This window comes from Acanthopagrus latus, chromosome 1, assembly GCF_904848185.1.
Source record: "Acanthopagrus latus isolate v.2019 chromosome 1, fAcaLat1.1, whole genome shotgun sequence".
In the NCBI taxonomy this organism is placed as follows: domain Eukaryota; kingdom Metazoa; phylum Chordata; class Actinopteri; order Spariformes; family Sparidae; genus Acanthopagrus; species Acanthopagrus latus.
This window is the reverse complement of record NC_051039.1, coordinates 5,417,926-5,438,648: the sequence shown is the minus strand read 5'-3', so window position 1 is coordinate 5,438,648 and position 20,723 is coordinate 5,417,926. Positions and strand designations below refer to the sequence as shown.

Below are 20,723 nucleotides of genomic sequence, written 5' to 3'. Positions count from 1 at the left end.
GCTGCGTTCCAACATTTGTAGGTGTCGCATCGCTGGGTATGTTTAACGAGATGTCGGGACATTTTACTAGAGCACAAGCAAAGTGTGGTGAGTTGAAATGTGAACCTAAAGAAATGTGAAGTTTGAACATAACTGTGGTTTGCAGAAAATGCGCAGCACACTGCAAACATTTAGCACATTCAGCTGTTCATGGAGTTCACCTATACTGTGGCCAACCTGGTAGATTAACATAATCCCTGACACATTCTTTGCACTAAACCTGCATCACTCGCTGTGTGTTTGTACTGTTCGTTATCATGCAGAGTTACGCTGCAGAGGACGGGAAGGAAAAGTGTTCGGATGGTTTTAATCACTTCGCTACTAACAACCACTTTTTTTTAAGTTGCACTGTTTCCCTGCATGTTACTTAAAGTGAAACTCTCGCCAAAATGCAACCGAGGGTCTTTTTGCGAATGTATATGAGTCAAACCTTCGTGTAAAAGCATAATTACGATGAAAGAGGCACTTTTAAGATTTACTGTATTTTCATTTTCGGGTCAATCTCATTTTCAATGGGAGTGCTACGGGCGCTTTTACGATAGCATCAAAATCTCTATTTTTAAAACAGTAAGAAGACTCGACACAACATGAAACTTTGCTGGTAGCATCACCAGGGTCTCTACACATGAACACCAGCACTGAGAACATTGTTTGTGTACACAGAGTTCACTAAAAAGAAAGTTTTTGGACAACTCACGTTAGCAGTAGCTTGTTCCGCTTGCCAGTGGAGAAGTATCGATCTCAGAAAGCGACGTAACACGGAAGATTCACTTAAAGCTTCACTTTTCGGAGCTCTGATGCTGCAGGAATCCTGATATTTTTCATCCACAGTGAAACCTGATGGATGTATTTGTTCAGATTTACTTCAGGAATTGATTTGTAGTTTTTTAAAAATGCTGTCAGGATGATTTTCCACAGATTTCCGCTCATAGGAGAATCTGTCACACAGCTGAGACGTTCACACACGTCATGTACATTATCAGCATGTTATCACGCTGTCACTACACGATATATATACGTGTGAATTAAAGACAGACTAAAGTAACACAGTGAAACTGATGGTGCGTAATCACCGAGGTTATAACGTAGATACTCTGTCTGCCGGATTATAACACAATTACTACTCACTGACTAATTAAAGCACTCAAAGCACTCTCTCTTTTAGTCTGTAATTATCGTTTTGCTTCTCTTAATTAGTCAAACAACCACTTTTGGAGCTATTTTCTTGCAGCCTTTTATTTTTGTGTGTTGTGTTGTGTGTGTGTGTGTGTGTGTGTGTGTGTGTGTGTAGCAGTCGTGGCAGCATGCGGTCGGTGGCACGCGGCCAAAATGACAGAACAGTTTAAAGCAATTAATGCTCAAAGATATCAGTCAGTGAGTGAAATAATTCCAGATAAACTGCCAGTCCAAGCACAGCCTGATGACACCCTCTGGAATATCCCATCCCAACATATGTCTAATTGTTTACTACTGCTTGTTTACATAAATACAAAATGTTGCAGGGGGGAGGAGGAGGAGGAGGAGGAGGAGGAGGAGGGAGGGAGGAGAAGAGGAGAGTCGGTACACTATAAGACAGAGCCGGAGAATTAATAACAATTTGTGGCAGATAATTACTTATCAATTAAAGCTGTTATCCTGCCTAATTAGGCAACGTTCATTAAATTCAGCCAATTTAAACCTTAATCAAAGTTAGCAGGGCCTGACAGCAGAGCGAGGCCCAGTGGAGGAGCGCCCCCCGCTGGAGGAGAGCGGGAGGACGAGTCCCGCAAGTTTTATTTGGTTTATTTATTTTATTTTCAATCCCAGTTCATGTATGAGACTGAGAATGAAAATTAATGAGAAGAAACTGCCTTTGATTTTAATATTTCTTCTTCTTCTCCTTCTTCTTGTAGTGTTTTATTATTAACCCATTATTGTCCACAGCACAAGTTTTTATTTACGTCCTCTTTTGTAGTTGTTTGTCACAAAGGGTCGGCGTGTTTTTGATTTTGTCATCAGAACAACTTATACTCATAAACCTTTATAGATTTACTCAGGTACTCGTGAACATGCTGCTACATTTAGCTTCATTTCTCACCTAAAGGACGTTGGATTATTTAGGTTATTAATTCTTTCTTTCGGCGATCACAGGAACCTTTTGTGAATCATGATGACATGAGTAAAGAGTGAAGTCTGTTGTTGCGATTTGTCTCTTTTATATATAAAATCAGTTTGACACTTGTGATTTTTAACGATGCATTAATGTGTAAGCAACAAGCTAATTAAACTACTGTATCTCCAAAGTAACTTAATCTGTAATACAATATCTCTGCCTGAGATGTTGGCTGTCTCTCTCCCGGGATGTTATTATGAGGTTATAACTCAGCTCTGTTGTATCAGTGAGGCTGAAGATGTCACAGGCAGCGATATCTGGTGAGATATTTAAACATATAAACTGTAAATATTCAAGATTGTTGGATTAAACGAACACTGACCCGCGGCCTCTGTGACGTCTGACGCCTCTTCGTCTGGTTGGTAATCCAGCCGTCAGTACAAGAACCTTAAAAATGATCCTGAAGTGCAGCACTCGAGTGAATAGAAGATGATGATGATGATGATGATGATGGTGATTGTTGAAGTACCACTACACTTTGTGCAGATTGGCCTCTTCATGTGTTATTATCATTATCTTTATAACTGTTAATGTTGTCATTATCAAGAAAGAGCGATCACCAGATCAGAGTGTTTATAAACTGGATAACTCTTTATAATAACCGTCATTAATACGTTAATTAAACTTCAGTCAGCCTGATAGTTTTCTCACCGTTAGCTATCAATAAAATGCCGTCGTGAACTAGTTGTGACTTCATAATAAACATCCGCATGATGTTTAGAGATAAACAGCTTTTATTCACCGCTACAAAGTTTGATAAACACCAGTTGCAGTTTTTTAGTTTTTGTGAGACTGAATGAACAAACTGAAGGACGACACAGTTTCATACTGTTATTACTTTGTTTACATGTGGCGGACCCTGCCACCTTTCTAGCTTCTGGGACCTTATTTTTTATTTTAAAAACTATGTGTATTTCTTAGTTTGTATAATCACCTTACAAATAAAGTAAATATTACCTGTCTGAGTGCAAAGTGCACCTTTAATATCCTTTTTATTGATTGTTAAAAGTGAAATGATTATTGACTCAAGTTTAATTTATTATAAATGTAGTCGACATAATTGATGTTATGTTAATTCTATACCATGCAGTGTTAGTTTAACCTGTAAAAAAACATTATGTGCTATAAAATAATGTTTTTTTCTAAATGTAAACCTCAATTTTCAAAACAACTTGTAAATGCAGCTGTCAAATAAAAAGTAGAGTAAAACTACAACGTTTTAAATATAAGATGTCAGATATATTATTTAATTTACTTGTATCTGATATTCTGTCCTATTAAAAGGTTTATTTTCCTCAATATGAAAGTTTCTCCTCACTTGTATCGACGGTCTGAGGATGTGATGTTGATTTCAGTCATTAAATGAGAATATTCCAGTAAAGAACCTCAAAATGTTGCTTGAGTAAAAAATTAATTTCATGTTGAAATCATGAACATTTGACACACACTGACTGCAGCTGTGTCCTCCACCCTCTGTCCTCTCCTCCACCCTCTCTCCTCTCCTCCACCCTCTCTCCCTCTCCTCCACCCTCTGTCCTCTCCTCCACCCTCTGTCCTCTCCTCCACCCTCTGTCCTCTCCTCCACCCTCTCTCCCTCTCCTCCACCCTCTGTCCTCTCCTCCACCCTCTCTCCTCTCCTCCACCCTCTGTCCCCTCTCCTCCACCCTCTCTCCCTCTCCTCCACCCTGTCCTGTCAGTCTCCTCCACCCTCTCTCCTCTCCTCCACCCTCTCTCCCTCTCCTCCACCCTCTGTCCTCTCCTCCACCCTCTCTCCTCTCCTCCACCCTCTCTCCCTCTCCTCCACCCTGTCCTGTCTGTCTCCTCCACCCTCTCTCCTCTCCTCCACCCTCTATCCTCCCTCTGTCCTCTCCCTCTCCTCCATTCTGTATCCTCTCCCTCTCCTCCACCCTCTCTCCTCTCCTCCACCCTCTGTCCTCTCCCTCTCCTCCATTCTGTATCCTCTCCCTCTCCTCCACCCTCTCTCCTCTCCTCCACCCTCTGTCCTCTCCCTCTCCTCCATTCTGTATCCTCTCCCTCTCCTCCACCCTCTCTCCTCTCCTCCACCCTCTGTCCTCTCCTCCACCCTCTATCCTCTCCTCCACCCTCTCTCCCTCTCCTCCACCCTGTCCTGTCTGTCTCCTCCACCCTCTCTCCTCTCCTCCACCCTCTCTCCCTCTCCTCCACCCTCTCTCCCTCTCCTCCACCCTGTCCTGTCAGTCTCCTCCACCCTCTCTCCTCTCCTCCACCCTCTCTCCCTCTCCTCCACCCTCTCTCCTCTCCTCCACCCTCTCTCCTCTCCTCCACCCTCTGTCCTCTCCCTCTCCTCCACCCTCTGTCCTCTCCCTCTCCTCCACCCTCGGTTGTGGCCAATTGCACAACAAAAGCAGCCCTCCTCTCTCTCTCTCTCTCTGTTGAGGCCTCCGGCCGGCAGGAGGATCGAGTTAATTAATATTGGCTCTTGTTTGGTCGAGTTAATGAATGAGTGAATTATGCACCTCTGGGACACCGCCTCCCCAATCGCTTTAAATTATCCCCCCACCTCCTCCTCCGCCCTCCACCCTCCACCCCTCTCCTCTAACATTGTCCTCCAATTTCCCCACTCTGATCCTGCACTGATGGGGTCCCTGTCAGCAAGCAGAGCACGACACACACACACACACACACACACACACACACACACACACACACACACACACACACACCCTGCAGTCTCCATCTGTCTGTCTTTGTCCTGCTCGGGTGTGTTTTACTTCTTTGTCTCCAGCACGTTTATTGACGCCCCTTCCTCTTGTTTTTTTTTTTTTCCTTTTTCTTTTTCTTTTTTTTTTTAATTCAACGCTTCTGGTCGACCTCGCATCGTCAGCTCAGGGTGGCAAATAACTTCCATCCCATTAACTCGTTTGAGAGGGGAGGCTAGTCAAACAAAGCTTGGCCCGCAATCTGATCCACACACACACACACACACACACACACACACACACACACACACACACACAGAGTTGTGTTGGTCAGAGAGGGGAAGAAGAAGAAGAAGAAAAAAAAAGGGATCCATATTATTTGCATTAAAAGCTTCGCACCGTGAAATTCATTTATAATTACAAAGCGGGGTCCTGTGTGTGTTATGCAGATCAGGGGACATGTGTGTTTCTCTGGGTTGGTTATTTTTGTGATATGCTAACACAGAATGTATAGTGACAGACTGCAATTATCCCGTTATTGTAATTGTCAGAGTCAATTCTCTGCAGGGCTGCAGGAGAACGAGCTGGTCTCAGATCTGTTTGCTTTTTTTTTTTTTCTCTCTTCTCTTTGACCCCTCAGAGTGTCGTCGCTTTACAAGCTGCTGGAGTTAAAGGTTGTTTATTTACCAGATAGTAATTAACATGACAAGTAACGTATGTTGATCAAGCATTAAAGCACCTGATGAAAGTACAATTTTAAATTTATTTTATTTTAGTGCGAGAAGATTCTGCAGTAACTCCATAAAACAACCGGCTGAAAATGTCCGTTTAGTTTCATCGCGTATAATGAAATCTTCTGTTATTAAATCTTTATTTTGTAATCAAATAAAATGAGTCTATGGGGTGTCCAGTGAGTGCAGCTCTGTGTCTGTCTCCACTCTGCTGAGCTCAGCCTGGTGGATCTCCAGCGCCCCCGTGTGGTGAGCAAGGTGCAGTGCAGGACAGCGTCACCGCTTCTTCACCCTCATGTACCTGTTCATACGTTTTACTGACATTTATGGATAATTAAGGCTGAATTAATGCATATTGCACATATAATTTGTCTTTTAAATCTCAGCCTCAGCTCCTATAATACTGTGTATAACACACGTTGCATGTTACAGCTAAAAAAACTGTTAATGAAGCATTAAAACACATTGAAATATGATTTTCATCCATGTTTTATTCATTTTCATTCATTTTTCACTACATAGTCCAAATACATGCAGTTTCCAGTTGTGTTCTGTAGGGGGCCTAACCTCATGATGAAAAGATCACGCTTAGTCCTAAAATAAAGTTACATATTTTTAAAAAAATCGATATTTTAAGAATATGGAAAATAACAACTGTTAGTTTTAGTGGCATCATGTAAACAAACTGTTATTTAAAGGGTTAAAATCCTGATGAATGAGTTGGTTTTTATTATCAGGACTGATGTTTGTTGAAAAAAGTAACAATAAAAGTTGAAAATAATATTAATATATTATATTTTTATGACAGTTTTTTTTTTTATACTAACTGTGGCCTGAGTAGTTTTATTTATTTTCTACTTGTCAGCCTTATTATTTAAAATCACCAAACCTTGGAACATTATACTGGGTGAGGTTGGATGCCCAGAACATGATATATAATAAGGATAATAAGCAGCTCAGCAGGTAAAGCACCTGCACCACCTCCTGCAGGCTGCTCAGCTGACACCTGTCGTTCCTGCAGCAGGTAGGAAAAAAATTCCATTTTTCAGCCTCCGACTGAAGATAAGAACAAGTCTGAAATAACTTTGTAAACACTTTGACGTCCTTATTTAAAGATAAAATGGGAGTTAGTGACTGAACTCATGAGGTCAGCAGGTACAGACGGTATCTTGGAGCTGATTGGCTGTCTCCGATCACGTGAGCAGAAGCTGAGCACACCTGCACGTACTTCTAGTTAATGAGACCTTCATGTCGGCCAGAGTGCTGTGTGTGAGGAGCAGAGAGGAGCAGAGAGGAGAGTGATGGCTGAGTCTCGCAGGGTCCAGTTGACCTCTCTGTCCTGGGATGCAGCTCCGTCCTCAGTCGAACCGGCTGCGGCCCACAAGTCTGCGCCAGGTGCTGAGCAGGTGAAGGGAAACGGTCCGGACCGACCCGCGGACACGGAGACAGTCCGGCTGGTTCTGACTTTGTTTGACTCTGATGAGAGGAGCTTCCCTGAGTTCAGCTACAGTCAGCTCGTTGATAACAAGGTGGGTTTAAATCTGCTGAGAGTCACTGAGTCCAGTCCAGTTAATCACTTACTAGATGTGACATGTCTGTTCACGTCACATCAATATTATGATTGATTTGAAATGAAGGATGAAATAAAAGTTATTTGTATGTTTGACCTTGTGGAGATTCAAGTAAAAAGCAAAGCTACTAGCAACTGGATGTTTTACTCTTATTATTTAACTGTTTAAATGACAACATCAGAATCTTTACAGGTTCAAAAGTTTGGTTAGATTAATTATTTTATTTTATTTTTTTTTTATCTCTCTGGTTCACTGAATCATCTTACCATCAGTACTTTTGTATCAGAAAAGAGTCGAGCTACCCAAATGTTTTGCTTTGTCTCACTCACATCTACTCAAAATAAATGGGGTTTAATGAGACATGGGTGCATGTTGACGCTAAAAGATGAATGAAATGTTTTTTGGGAACGCTGCTCCTCCATGTTTAGTTCTGACTCCAGGGACTGAAAAAGGTCTGGATGGTTCATGACGCAGCAGCAGATCAGAAAATGTACTTTAGACCGAAACCAGGATTTTGAAATCTATTATTTGACTGACAGGAAGTTTCTGCAAAGATCTGCGATGTGATCTACTCTCAGAATAAACAGTCAAGTGAAATACAGAAATATATAATATATAATATTTGAGTAGAGTGAGATTATTTAGCCTTTTGTCTAAAGTATTTACATCTGTTTTCTACTTTTTTTTTCTCTAAAAAAAAAAAACCACAAATCTCAGAGAGTCTGGATCGTCTTTGCTTGTTGGATGCTCCAGTGAGTAATGAATGAGGGGTGAAATTCACAAAGATCCTGCAAAACCTGAGCAAAAAACACAACTCCAGAACTGTTTTTTGTTTTTGTTTTTTTTATTATTTTTTTTATTTGATAGTTTAATATGAGACTTTTTTGTTTTTAGATCAACCTCAGAAAAGACGAAGCCCCTCTGAGCAGATTTGAAAACGAGGACAAGCGAGCGAATGACGAAGCCGCTGCTCTGGCAAAGAAGTTTGAGAAGAAATATGTGAGTGTTATCTTTGGTTAACATAAGAAATGTTGTCACGTATAAACAGCACGACGATGTTGTGCGTCGTCTCTCTGCAGGGCGGCAAACCCAAGAAAAAGGAGGATCGCATTCAGGACTTGATCGACATCGGACACGGCTACGATGACGAGGATTCGTTCATCGACAACTCTGAGGCTGTGAGTCGGTGTCGAGTCGCACATTCGGGTTACTCAAGAATTATTGATTGATAAACCAGAGGCAAATCATCCATCCAGGCCTTTTTTTTAAATGATTATTCCCCTGCTCAGACACGAGGCTGCACTTTTTGTCTTGTTTTCCTTCAGATTGTCCCCAAATGTGACAAACTTTCTCCTAACTGAAATCAAATCTGCTTGCTGGTCTCTGTAGTATGACGAGTTCGTGCCGGCCTCCATCACGACCAAGTTCGGTGGATTCTACATAAATTCTGGCGAGCTGCAGTTCCGCCAGGCTTCAGACTCGGAGGACCAACCAGCAGCGGAAACACTCGAGCCCTCAAAAGTAAGAAGTGCATCTAAAAAGCATCATTTTTAAATTTTAAAGGGAGGTTTTTGATGCTTTTTCATCTGTGAGTGAATGCCAAAGCTGTTTTTGGCACCAATGAGTCTAAGTTTTTCAATGTGACCCGTATGTGATTTAAGATATTAACAATTTTTTAGAAACGTAAACTCAATGGCGGACAGGACAAACCACAGAAGAAGAAGCCGTGCAGAGAAGATGAAGAGGTGAAGAGCAAAGTGGATCGTAAGTCGAGGTGAGGCCGACCAAAGCAGTGATGCTACTCATTGGATTTATGATTGTTGGATCACAGATTGGAGATTTTCAGCCTGTATGAGCTCTAGACGACACACTGTGGTGTGGTTATTAATCGGTTTCCAGATCTTTTGTATCTTCCTGTTGGTCTTTAAGGAATTCTGGTATTCAAAACAGAGAAATGACAAAAGGCCCCGTACATTCAAAAGTTGAATTTTAACAAAATTCAATTCATGTAGCGCTTCGTCTGAGATTGGACCCGATGGTGAGATGAAGAAGAAGAAAAAGAAGAAATCCATCTGCACATTAAGCGTCACCAGCATGTTGAAGAAGTTTCAGAGAGAGAAGGAGAAGGAGCGACAGAAGGTGGAGAAGTCACAGAAGGCGGCAGCGATCGTGGGCGTACCCACAATCCCTCTGTGCCCCGCTGATGCGGCTGGAGGGGGCGGCTCGGGACTGACCGACCCGCTCCTCAGTTTAATCGGATCCATCAATGACCACGCTCTGATCCAAGCGGCCAACACGGTGGATTTTGATATCGATCTGGACTCTTTGTTAGACGTCACCGAGGGGACGTTGTCTCCAAAGATGTTTCCTCAACCGGCCGCAGAGACGCAGCTCTTTCAACCCAAAACTGAAGATCAAACTCAAGTCCAGCCTCTGGGTACAAAGACTAGGCCTCATTCAGAACCCGTCCAGGTCCAGTCACAACCCGGTTCTACGTCCCCTCATCTGTGTGTCCCGCTGCCAGACGGACTTCCCCCAGCACTGGGAGACAGCATCCGAAAACTGACGGCAGTAAGGTTGAATTTTGTTGTTTGTGTTTGTTTTTCTGCATGCGATGGATGCACAGATGACTTGCACTCATTTTTCAGGCTGCCAAGACCTCAGAGGGCGAATCCAAACTCAAGTTCTTCACGCCGGAGATCAACTCAATCCTGCTCGAGTGAGTTGTCCAACAACAAAGACGAAACTCTGCAACAAAATAAGACGCCACGCTCATACAGATAATGTCCCAGAGCGCTGCTAGGGATCAGAAATGTCACATCCGCACAGATTCAAGTCGTTAATATCAAACATTAAGACTGCTCTGATCTGAAGGTCAGTTCATAGAAAAGGAATTTAATTTCTGCATATTTGCAAATGAGATGCTTGACAATAAGGCTGCAGATGATTATTTTTTATTATCAGTTAATCGTTTAGTCTGTAAAATGTCATCAAATGTCAAAGGTGAGTTCTCACAACGGCTTCTTTTGTCCAACCGGCTGACCAAAACCCAAAGTCTCTTCATTTACTGTTAGAAATGACAAAGAAAAGCAGCAGATCATCACAAGCTGGATTCAACACACATGTTGAGATGTTTCTTTTTTCTTTAGTCATTTCATCAGTCATTTAATCAACAATTTGAATAATTGAATAATTTCCTTTTTTGGGGGTGGCTGTGGCTCAGGAGGTAGAGCAGGTCTTGTAGTAATCAGAAGGTTGCTGGTTTGACTCCCTGGCTCCCGTAGCTGCATGCTGACGTATCCTTGAGCAAGATGCTGAACCCGAAGTTGTCGTGATGAGCAGTCAGCAACTTGCTAGCCTTTAGCCTTTAGCCATCCGTAAACTGGAAAAGCGCTAAAGAAAATGCACATCCATTACCATTTCGATCAGCTTCTATCTGTTGTATGATACGGCTTTGAATCTTAAAGCCGTGCGTTCCTGGCGTTTAGCGGTCCAGAACGTGGTTTAAAGGTGCAATATGTAAGATTTATTTGGTGAAAACACTCACAGTTCTGACGTCCAAGTGTTGTGTTGCAAGGATAGTTAGCATGCTAACCAGCTAGCCTCAGCCGGTTCTGTTCTGAAGCTCGTATGCTAGCTGTGGAAACACAAGCTCTGCACCTGAACTCCTAGTCTGGACTACTAGCTGCACGGCTAACTAAGCTAGCGGCAGCTCACCCTGCAGCAGTTAGCGGTTACTCTTGTGTTATGCTGTTTTCTTTTGGTATGACAGGCGCTCAGTTCTTACATTTGTCAGCTGTCTCGCTGTCTCTGTCCAGTATTGAGCTGCAGTGTCGGGAACAAGGAGGCCAGCTGCGCTCCAAGGTGTACACACACCTGTCGTCTTTCCTGCCCTGCAGCAGAGACACACTCCTCAAGCGTGTGAAGAAACTGTTGCTCACACACACGGTGAGTGTGTTTTTTTTCATGCACAGAATGGGTTGTTCAGGTTTTAGACTCGCATCTTCTTGAATCTGACTCTGATCAGGAGGAACCGCCTGATGTGGAGGAGCCGGTGCACAAACTCAAGGAAGCCATCGGCAAAGCGATGCCCGAGCAGATCGCACGCTTCCACGAGAGCTGCCAAGTGTATGAACACGTCAAGACTCTGAAGTAAGTTCATTAGATGATGACTGTTGTTGGAAGTGTTTTTCAACCTAACCCTCTTCTTGTGTTTCAAAATGAAAGTTTTTATGACCGCCTCGGTACATTAGTCACACAACCTCCACCAGGTCAGCTATCTATCAGCTTCTTGAATACTACGACTTGATGATTCAATCTTTAAAAAACAGCCTACCTGATGAAGGCTGGATGACCACAATGCAGTATTTAAGCTCTTGGATAGCTCACCTTGTGTTTTCCATCTCCCAAGGTTGAGGCTGGAGGTTCGATTCCACCCTGCACCTTCGCTGCATGGAGTAAAACTAGGCAGTCACATTAAAAACTTTAATTTTGAGGTGACGCTCTTTTAGAAGTCTTTAATTCCAGTTGAAAAAAGGTCTAAAATTACGTTGTTAAATCTTTATTTTGAGCCCTGTAAGGATGTCTGGTGGACATCGATGGTGAACGTTGGAGATGTTTTGCTCAGTGTGATTTTAAAGGGATGGAAAAGCAAAAAAAAAAACCACACGTGATACAATTGCTTTATATAACTGGAAAAGATAACGAAGCATCAGTGAAGGTTTGATACTTTACAGCTAATGATTAACAATGTCTATAGACACAAGAGGAATCAGTCCAGATGTGCTGCAGAGTTCTGGTTCACTGGAAATGTATTTCTTTCCCATCTTGTACTGGTTCTGTTCATGTCAGAGCGACGGAGGAGGAGAGAGAAGGCAAACAGAAGCTGAACTCTGGCTCGGAGGACACTGTGGAGGAGAAGGGCGGGAAAAGAGGAGGTCCGAAGAAACTGTTCAAATGGAGCGACGAGATCAGGTCAGAAACGTCGAAGATCATCAGATTATTTGACCTGGTCTCATATTTCGCCATATTCTGCCTTTTAAATATACATAACATCTATATTTTCTGTCCTGCAGGGAGTGCTTCTGTCATTTGTTAACGGTGAAAATGGAGCGATATAAAAAGGGAGGGAAAGGCAGCCAGGAGATGGAGGACTACCTGAAAACCATGTTGGAAAATGAGGTCAAACCGCTTTGGCCAAAAGGGTGGATGCAGTCTAGGTATGTGACGCTGCTGCAGAATCATTAAAACCTGATTTTCATTAGTTTTAAAAATACTTCTGTACCTGATTGTTCATGCAGACGTGCTCTGTCTCCACATGTGTCGCTGCAGGGTGCTGATGAAGGAGAGCAGGAGCGTTTTAAACCTCTTCACGTCATTACCGTGAGTAAGATGAAGAGATTAATTCGTAGCAAAAGCTCTAGATTTTATGAAAAGTCAGATTTTTCTATCACTAACTCGCTTAATGTCTCACATGTGCACTCAGCGTGAAGAGAACTAAGCCTGAGAAGAAGCAGTCGTCCGTCAGTGGTTGTTCAGCGATGTCAGATGGCTGCAGTGTCCTCCAGGGATCAGTGTCGAGGACGGGACTCCACCAGGAGGCAGACGGTGTCGTTATCAAGGGCTCAGATATCTCTCTTTCTGTTCCACTTGGTGCAGTGAAGAAGGTGGAGGGTAAACCCGGAGGCGGGTTTGCAGCGGATGCCGGTTCCTCCACACCTGCGGAGTCGGTGGAGCCTCAGGTCAACGTCACGTCCGCTCCGACTCATTCGCTTCTGGACCTCCTCGCCGATCAAGCGCTGGCTCGGGAGAAACCTTTCTCGGTGTCCCAGGAGCTCCTCGCAGCAGCTGTCGCCAAGTACAAACGCTCGGTTCAGCACTGGAGCTTTGTTGTGGACTCCAAAAGTCCTCCTCTTCCTCCTCCGCCCCCTCAGTCCAGCCCGGTGGGTTTCCCGGTGAGTGGGGTGTGTCCGGATGTTCCGTCCAAACTGCTGCAGATCGGCGACTTGACCAAACACGTGGATGCTGGTGAGGTTTACGTCATCTCTGACGATGATCCTGACGATCCTGTACCATGAAAACTCCCCATGCAGATTGTTAGAGTAAGTTTTATTTATTTTTGTCGTGGAAACTTTGTGTCACCTTAGTTAATTTATTCTGAGATGACTAAATTACCATCAATAATCCTTTTAGATGGCACAATGCTAGTTTCCTGTTTTTGTTTTGTTTGTTTTGTTTTTTTACAGAAGTACAACCCAAAGTTTGGTTAGTTTTGTCAACTTTTTGTAACGTTTTTGTTGTTGCAGTTTCAATTTCAGCTGTCAAACATGTAAAACCCACCACCTTAAGTCCTCCTGACATAAAATACACAATAACTTGTAGATCCTGATAAATTGCGTTGGTGCAATCAACAGTTCAGTTCAGTGACACTGCCCACACATGTCAATGGATCGGAACCAAACGTCTTGTATACGTTTTGTCTTTTTCTCTCCAGAGTGCTTCAGTCTCCTTGAAGTCGGGCTGACACGTGATCGGACTCTGACCACAGAGGAGTTGTGACAGAATCGGCTGTAGAAGTGAAAAACTAATTAAATTAAACGAGCTGAAGACGAGTCGCCATGCGCTCTCTGTCACTGTAGCTGTGAAGACACTGAAGATTTTACTAATCATGGTTTTTGACCGTTGAAAGGAGAAGCGGCACTTTAACTGTTGAGCAGAGAAGTGAGCCGACGTCCACCAGATGTGTTTCTGAATCACATCAGTATGAGTTTGGACGACGATCTGGAGAGGCTTTGTTTGAATTGTGCATGATTTACTGTGGATGAATAAATAATAAAGCACTGACTTGTTGTTTTTGAGCTTAATCGTCTTGACGTGAGGTTCAGTCAACGTGACCGGACTGTATTTCCAAACAAAACATTTAACACCTTTTACCTTCTGTTACTATTACTAGTCCTACTTGATAAATCAAGGATGTGATTTAGTTTTGTTGTGAACTGAAGCGTCAACATCACAAACTGAAATATGAAGACCACATACGTCCATCTCAACAAGTCACTGTATAACTTGAAGTCTAAATCAAGGACTCACAGCTGATGACACGAGATTGTTCAGCATTTTAATGTACAGCAGGCGGAACATGATCGTGATTGAAGCGGACCTGGTGCTTTACAATGTTTAAAGACTTGATACCACAGAAAATGTAACTTCGACACACATTTAACACATTGTAAGATCGACAAAAGATTCAGACGGCACATAAACCAGAAGAGATGGTGAAATGATTGTGGATTATTACGTGGTACAAACCTCGAGGGTGGATTTCTTTCAGAGCAGCTTTCAGTTTGGAAGTGTTTGAAATTGATTTTGAGAGTCACGGAGCCGTTCAGAAAATGTACCTGGACAGAAGCTCTAGAAAGACATTTTATGTGCTTCTTGTTTTGGAGTAAAAGTGGATCCATTTTGAACAAAAACGAAGCGTCATCCCGGACAGACGCTTCTCACACACAGTTCATCCAGACGGCCAGGAAACGTCCCGCTGGGTTTCCTTTTTTCTGCTGTTTTACAGCCAGTTAATCATCTGAATAATTAAGACGGCCAACAGGAAATATCCGTTACAGCTGTTTGCAGGTCCTGGAAAGGGAGAGAGGAAAATCAAGAGGACGACTTTGAACTTTTGACATCTGTTTCCATTTTTACTCCAATCCCCCTTTGATCATGCGAGATCTTTAAATAACAAACATTCAGGAAGGAAGACGAGTTTCAACATTTGTAATTAGAACTTAGAAAACAACAGATGATTAGAATAGTTCGCAGGTCTCATGCTTGGTGCTGATTTTTTTTAGTTTTGTTACATGATAGAGATGAGTGAAACCTACCACCGCCACCGAGGACCTCCACCTCCACCGTAAAGTTTTTACGTTCCAGATGACTGATTGCCAAGACCGTGTATTTCCCAGCATGCTCTCTGCTCGAGGACATGGGCAAGGCGACCACCTGCCCGTCTCTGACCCAGGTGACGAGCGGTCGGGGGTTTCCTCTCACCTCGCAGCTCAGGCGCTCTCCCTCTCTCACCTGCAGTTTTGTCGGACAGCCGAGCTGTGGACCGACTGAGAGAGAGAAGAGAAGATTTTTTTTATTTTCCTGTCATGGAGGTCGAAAATAAAAACTTCTTACAGGTGAAACTGTGAGCAGTGTCACTCACAGTAGACAGTGGCAGTGATGTGTTGGGACTTCACCACCGGAGGATGCTGTGGTCCTTCAGGTCCCAGGTCCAGCTCGGCTTCACACCAGAACTCTGCTCCGTCATCCTCTCTGCTGGGGGTGAAGTTTAAGGTGAAGATCTCGGTCGCCGGCTCCTTCGATCTGTTGCTGCTGGACTGTGGTGGACCCAGCGCCGTCTGTCCTCTGTAGAAGGTGACGGTGAGGTTTTCCACGGGAGCAACATCCTTGACCGAACACTGCAGAGTGTACAGACGATGCTCCAGCATCGCTCCTGTGTGATTGACCAGGCTGATGGACACGTTGTCTGGAGGCTCTGTGGAGACGCATCGACAGGTGAACCACACAGGAAAAGGATGATGGATTATCTAAAACGTCAGAGAGATAAAATGAGTAACTCACTGTAGACTATTAGAGGGACATTAATGTGACACTGTCCTCCCCGTTCTACTGATGCATAGCACATAGGCGTGAGGTTCCACTCGGTCATGCTGTCCACAGTCCAGACGATGAAACGATCCATAGTGTAGCCCGGTTCTGCCATGAGCTGTCGAACACAAATCACAGCAAGAATATTTGTGTGGTGTTGCTTTATACAATGTAATCAAACACAGCAGCCTTGTAATAAATCTTTGTGAAGTCTATGATAATAACTGGTCCTCTTGGACTCCGGGTGTTGTCCTGAGGAGCGCCTGCACGGGAGGAGTTTTGGGAGTGCCAGGGAGAAGGACTCTGACTTGGCCTGAAGTCCAGGATGGGAAGGCGAGGTCTTCCGCGGGCTGTTTTCAGCAGGACTGGGGACATTGTTGGACAGTGGAAGAACATATTTGATTAACTGCTGACGCTGACTGATACGCCCTTTTGTGAAGGAGGCAGAGCTGCAGGATTCAAGGGAAACATTAACCGTTTCCTTGATGGAGTGTTATAAAAAGCTCAGAGGCAGCAAGTGAACGAGATTCACCGTGAGATGCCGAAGGATCTATAATGCTGCATGGAGCTCAGAGACGCAGTTTACAGACTGGCAGACGAAGTTGTTGGTTCCGATTTCTCATTGTTGATCTGTAAAACCAGATTTTCTTTCTACGATTTAGAAAGAATAAGACCCGTCAGCTGATGAGCACCAGAGGGAGAGCAGCACTCTTTGCATCCTGTTTCTTGATCCTGCGACAAGTGTTTGATAACCTCATATGAGGGAGCATTGCAAAAAAAAAAAAATATTTCTGTATCATATTTTTCACAGCTGGCTTCATTAGGCTCCGACTGTCCAGTGTGCACTGGGACGGCCTGCAGGAGAGTCCGAAGAGAATCAGATGAGAATCGGCACCTCCAGGTGTGAAGCCATGGTGCCCGGCTGGAAACACTGGATACTGTCCGGTCAGGTTGGGTATGAGTTGCTCCACAGTTACGACACAGATTCCCCCCCAAAAAAGTCAAAAATATAATGTGATCACGTGCAAACAAACTGTTCCATGTTGTGTTCCTGATGCCACTTTCATACCCAACCATGATACTTCCTCCTGTTCAGTAACAGTCCACAACTTCTCCAGTTGGCTGGCATCAAATTTCAAATAAATTTGCCAATACCAAAGAAGCTGATGAGGTTAAACATTAAATATAACGTCTTTTGTACTGTTTTCAGTCGGGTTAATGTCAAAAAGTCAATCATCAAATTCCATTTTACTTATGTTTTACACAGTATCCCAACCTTTTAGGAATCAGGGTTGTATAAATAAGGGCTTGAAGTTGTTTATAAGAGAGTACAGATTCCTCTCACCGGTGAGACTTCCCAGCCGACACCAGAATAATCCATCCCGTGTCCAGAGCAGTTAGCTGTGACCGGATCTCCAAACCTGTGACAGGTGAGTTTACACAGGATTAGTTGTCACAAATCTCTATATATAAATAAAAGCATGTGTCCCAAACAGATCAGTGGTAATTTTCGTTTAATTTTTCTGCACTGTAAGGCTTCCCTACTTTCTCTTCATCACTAGTCTAAACATGCATCAGCTGCTCAGCGAGCACAGATGATTGTCAGAGAAGAGGATGTTGGTAAAAAGGGGATAAATCAAGTTGATCCACATGTTTACAAAGTCCTTCTCCCAACGCTGCTGTCCCACTATACTCCTCCTCTGCTTTCTCTTTTATTTTGAAAGGGAGGAAGGAATTGGGTTCAGAAAACCCCTTTTTAATCGCTGACATACCTGACCACCAGGGTGGGGGGCGACACCGTCAGTCGGCAGCCGCCCTTTCCTGCTGACGCTCCGGAGGCGCTGACGAGACCGAGGGAAGGAGAGGGCAGAGATGGGAGGACTGTCGGAGCCGGAGAGGGAGGTGAAATCTGCGACAGAGGAGGCTGAGCGGGAGTGCAGATGGAAACAGGCGATGAGGTAGCTGAAGGGCACAGGAGGGGTCAGCGAGCGGGAGAGGAACAATGACACCATAAGTCACTGACACACGTAAAAAAGGTATAAATAAAAATCTCTGAAAGGCTTTGAATGAATTAAACAATGCTGTATCTAAAATATAAGCAGTGAATACGGATTAAAACTCAAAACACAAACATTAGCAGGCTCTGCTCAGTGATAATCCAGTTGGAGGAAAAGAAATGATGTGTCTCTTTGTCTGTTTGTATTTGTTCTGTACGCCGTTTGAACTAATGAGTCATTTCCCCCCCCTGTCTTTACATAACACAGGCGAGGGTCAATTGAATTTTGCCATCTCGTGAAATAATACTCTTTTTAGCTGATCTATTGTGAACCATTGTTTCGCGGCGCACTGAATACACCCAGCGTGTTCCTCTGAGGAAGGAAGGACACCCTGCCCAAGTCAAAAGAACTCGCTCCTCTTTTCTATGACCATTGTTCCCCCGAATCCTGAGGTTTGTTCTGCTGCCTATCAGATGATCTCACTCGCAGGAGCGACACCAGTTTGTGTGTGTCAGCATACCGGGTACTCTTAAAATGTATAGCTGTGCTTTTACACATGGAAGTCTGCAAAATTAGTGAACAGTGACTGTCAGTCGCATTTATAGAGCTGAATATCATCAAAAACAAAGTGAATCTGCCATTAATGACTCTTCTTCTTCTTCTTCACGAGTATTCAGTAAAGCAGGAAGCACTCAGATCCTTTACTGACGAAGTAACAATAACACAGTGTAGAAATGTAGCAATGTTGGAAAAATGTAGTTAAAGTATCCAAATTAAAGGTGCAACATGTAAGAATATTAGTGAAAAGCATACAAGCACCAACTTAAATACGTAAACACTTAAATTATCAGCAGAATGAGAATGACAGGTCTGATGTCTGTGCATTGTTTTGCAGAGATTTAAGCTAGCATGCTAACCGGCTAGCCCTGACACAGGTAATTATACCTGTGCTGCTGATGTAAACACAAACACAAGAGTGTGTGTATGTGTGTGTGTAGTTACACACAGTAGCTATTTACTGACACAGCTAACGTGTTCTCAGATTCATTCAGCTTCTCTGTATCACTTCCACCACACTGCTAAAAGAAAAAAAATAATAAACATCTGTGAGTCATTTCCATTCAGTTGAGCAAGCGTCCCCGTATTCTTTCATGTCACGTGTTTGTTTTTCACATTTTAAAAAAAGTCCCCATCTTATAATTTTTAGGTGGACTGCTCTTTAAACACTGCTATATTACTTTAAATTACTTCTCATTATCATCGTTTGTATAACCTTTTATATTCAGGTTTCCATTGTATCTTACATATTTTTGTATCTTAAGAATTATAAATATGTAAATAATTATCTTATTTTCATTGCTACTCTATCAAACACTGACGTCCCCAATTACTTGTTTCACAATTTTTTACTGATAGTCTACTGTTTTTTGTATTTTATTCTGATGTTGCTATTTTTGAACATTTTCTATTGGATTAGTACATCTTATCTCATCTTAATTTATCTCATCATCCTCTGAATAGTATTGAATTCAAAGTATAAAGTACAAGTACCTCAAACTCGTACTTCAACGTAATACGAAGCACTTTGAACTGGTTATTGAGCAGCTTCACTGTCTCTCTATGATCTCTGCAAGCGAAATTAACTTTGTCTCATCGTCGTCAACTTCAGCCAGAATCAGAACAAAAATTAAAGTATCTTGTTGTGGCTTTAAGAAACGAACATGTGCACCAGATAGTTTTTACTTTCACCTTGATGTGTTTCCCTTTGTGTGATCTACCTGTTGGCCCCAGCCTGGAGGTCCAGACCCTCCACAGCGTTGTGAGATAAATCTGAGATCTCAGAAATCTCTTTTCAGATTTTTCAGCTGAAAATGATTTGAAACCCAACATACAGTGTCCATAAATCCCCAAATAGTTGCTCATCTCTGTGCTTTCATAATTTCTCCACGTTTTATCTCTTTAGTCCTCTGAAAACATCTTTAAAAAGTATCGATCACTCTTCAGTTGAGCTGCTCACTGTGACGACCGGCTCAGAAGCCCATCACCTCACAGCTGATCACAGCTGATCACAGCTGATCACAGCTGATCACCGCTGATCACAGCTGATCACAGCTGATCACCGCTGATCACAGCTGATCACTGCTGATCACAGCTGATCACAGCTGATCACCGCTGATCACAGCTGATCACAGCTGATCACCGCTGATCACAGCTCTGACTCTTCTCTCATCACGTTTCCATCTCCTTGTACCTGAACATACAGTGAGTTTCAACTAGCCATCGCTTCACTCACCTGAGCCGAGCAGGCAGACCAGCAGAAGCGTGATTGGCCGTCCAGAGATCTGCATCCTTCCTCAGTTTCTGGTTTCTTGGCTGCTGATGTGATGATGCTCCTCTCTCCAACACCAGATTCTGTCTGTGTGATGCTGGCAGTGAAGACGTCTGAGGAAACACTGAGTTACTTCAGGTTTTTATGGGCGTGTGGTTGTGTGTGTGTGTGCTTTTTGTGTACGTGTTCGGCTTGTGTGTGTGTGTCTGAAGCTGATGATCAGGCGATTCCCTTTGCTTTGGCCGCTGAAACCCACCATGGGCGTTCTCTGTTGGTATATCAAGAGAGGAAGGAAGGGAGGGTCAAGAATAACGCAGTGAAGTGCTGCAGCACAGAGGGCAAGAATGAGAGCGCATTGTGTGTGTGGGTGTGTGTGTGTGGGTGTGTGTGAGTGAGTGTGTGTGTGTGAGCAGCTACACACAGTAGCTCACTATTGAGAAAGCAGCAGACAGAAAGATAAAGTGTTATCACAGATAGATTCAGCTTTACTTCCACCACAAACTCCGCTGGGTGTCAAAGGTGTGAATCTTTTCAAAACATTTGAGATCTCAAAACTCACCTGACGAGTTTCACAGGT

The 20,723-nt window shown here is 43.3% G+C and overlaps 2 protein-coding genes across 2 annotated transcripts; one reads left to right on the top strand and one right to left on the bottom strand.

The window, feature by feature from the left end:
• The first annotated feature begins 6,835 nt into the window (after window positions 1–6,835).
• LOC119022828 (ubinuclein-1-like) lies at window positions 6,836–14,034 on the top strand. The gene is made up of 14 exons (XM_037104194.1): window positions 6,836–7,129; window positions 8,066–8,170; window positions 8,251–8,349; window positions 8,561–8,692; window positions 8,851–8,945; window positions 9,184–9,742; window positions 9,820–9,890; window positions 10,990–11,119; window positions 11,199–11,323; window positions 12,023–12,145; window positions 12,247–12,390; window positions 12,503–12,553; window positions 12,657–13,272; window positions 13,665–14,034. The coding sequence occupies exons 1-13, from the start codon at window positions 6,902–6,904 to the stop codon at window positions 13,246–13,248; spliced, it is 2,454 nt and encodes an 817-aa protein (XP_036960089.1). The 5' UTR covers window positions 6,836–6,901; the 3' UTR covers window positions 13,249–13,272; window positions 13,665–14,034.
• Window positions 14,035–14,274: 240 nt separating this feature from the next.
• Window positions 14,275–20,437, bottom strand: LOC119022839 (intercellular adhesion molecule 1-like). The gene is made up of 7 exons (XM_037104203.1): window positions 20,111–20,437; window positions 17,593–17,782; window positions 17,166–17,241; window positions 15,794–15,938; window positions 15,375–15,707; window positions 15,049–15,279; window positions 14,275–14,803 (listed from the first exon to the last, which is right to left on the bottom strand). The coding sequence occupies exons 1-7, from the start codon at window positions 20,163–20,165 to the stop codon at window positions 14,733–14,735; spliced, it is 1,101 nt and encodes a 366-aa protein (XP_036960098.1). The 5' UTR covers window positions 20,166–20,437; the 3' UTR covers window positions 14,275–14,732.
• Between the last annotated feature and the right edge of the window lie 286 nt (window positions 20,438–20,723).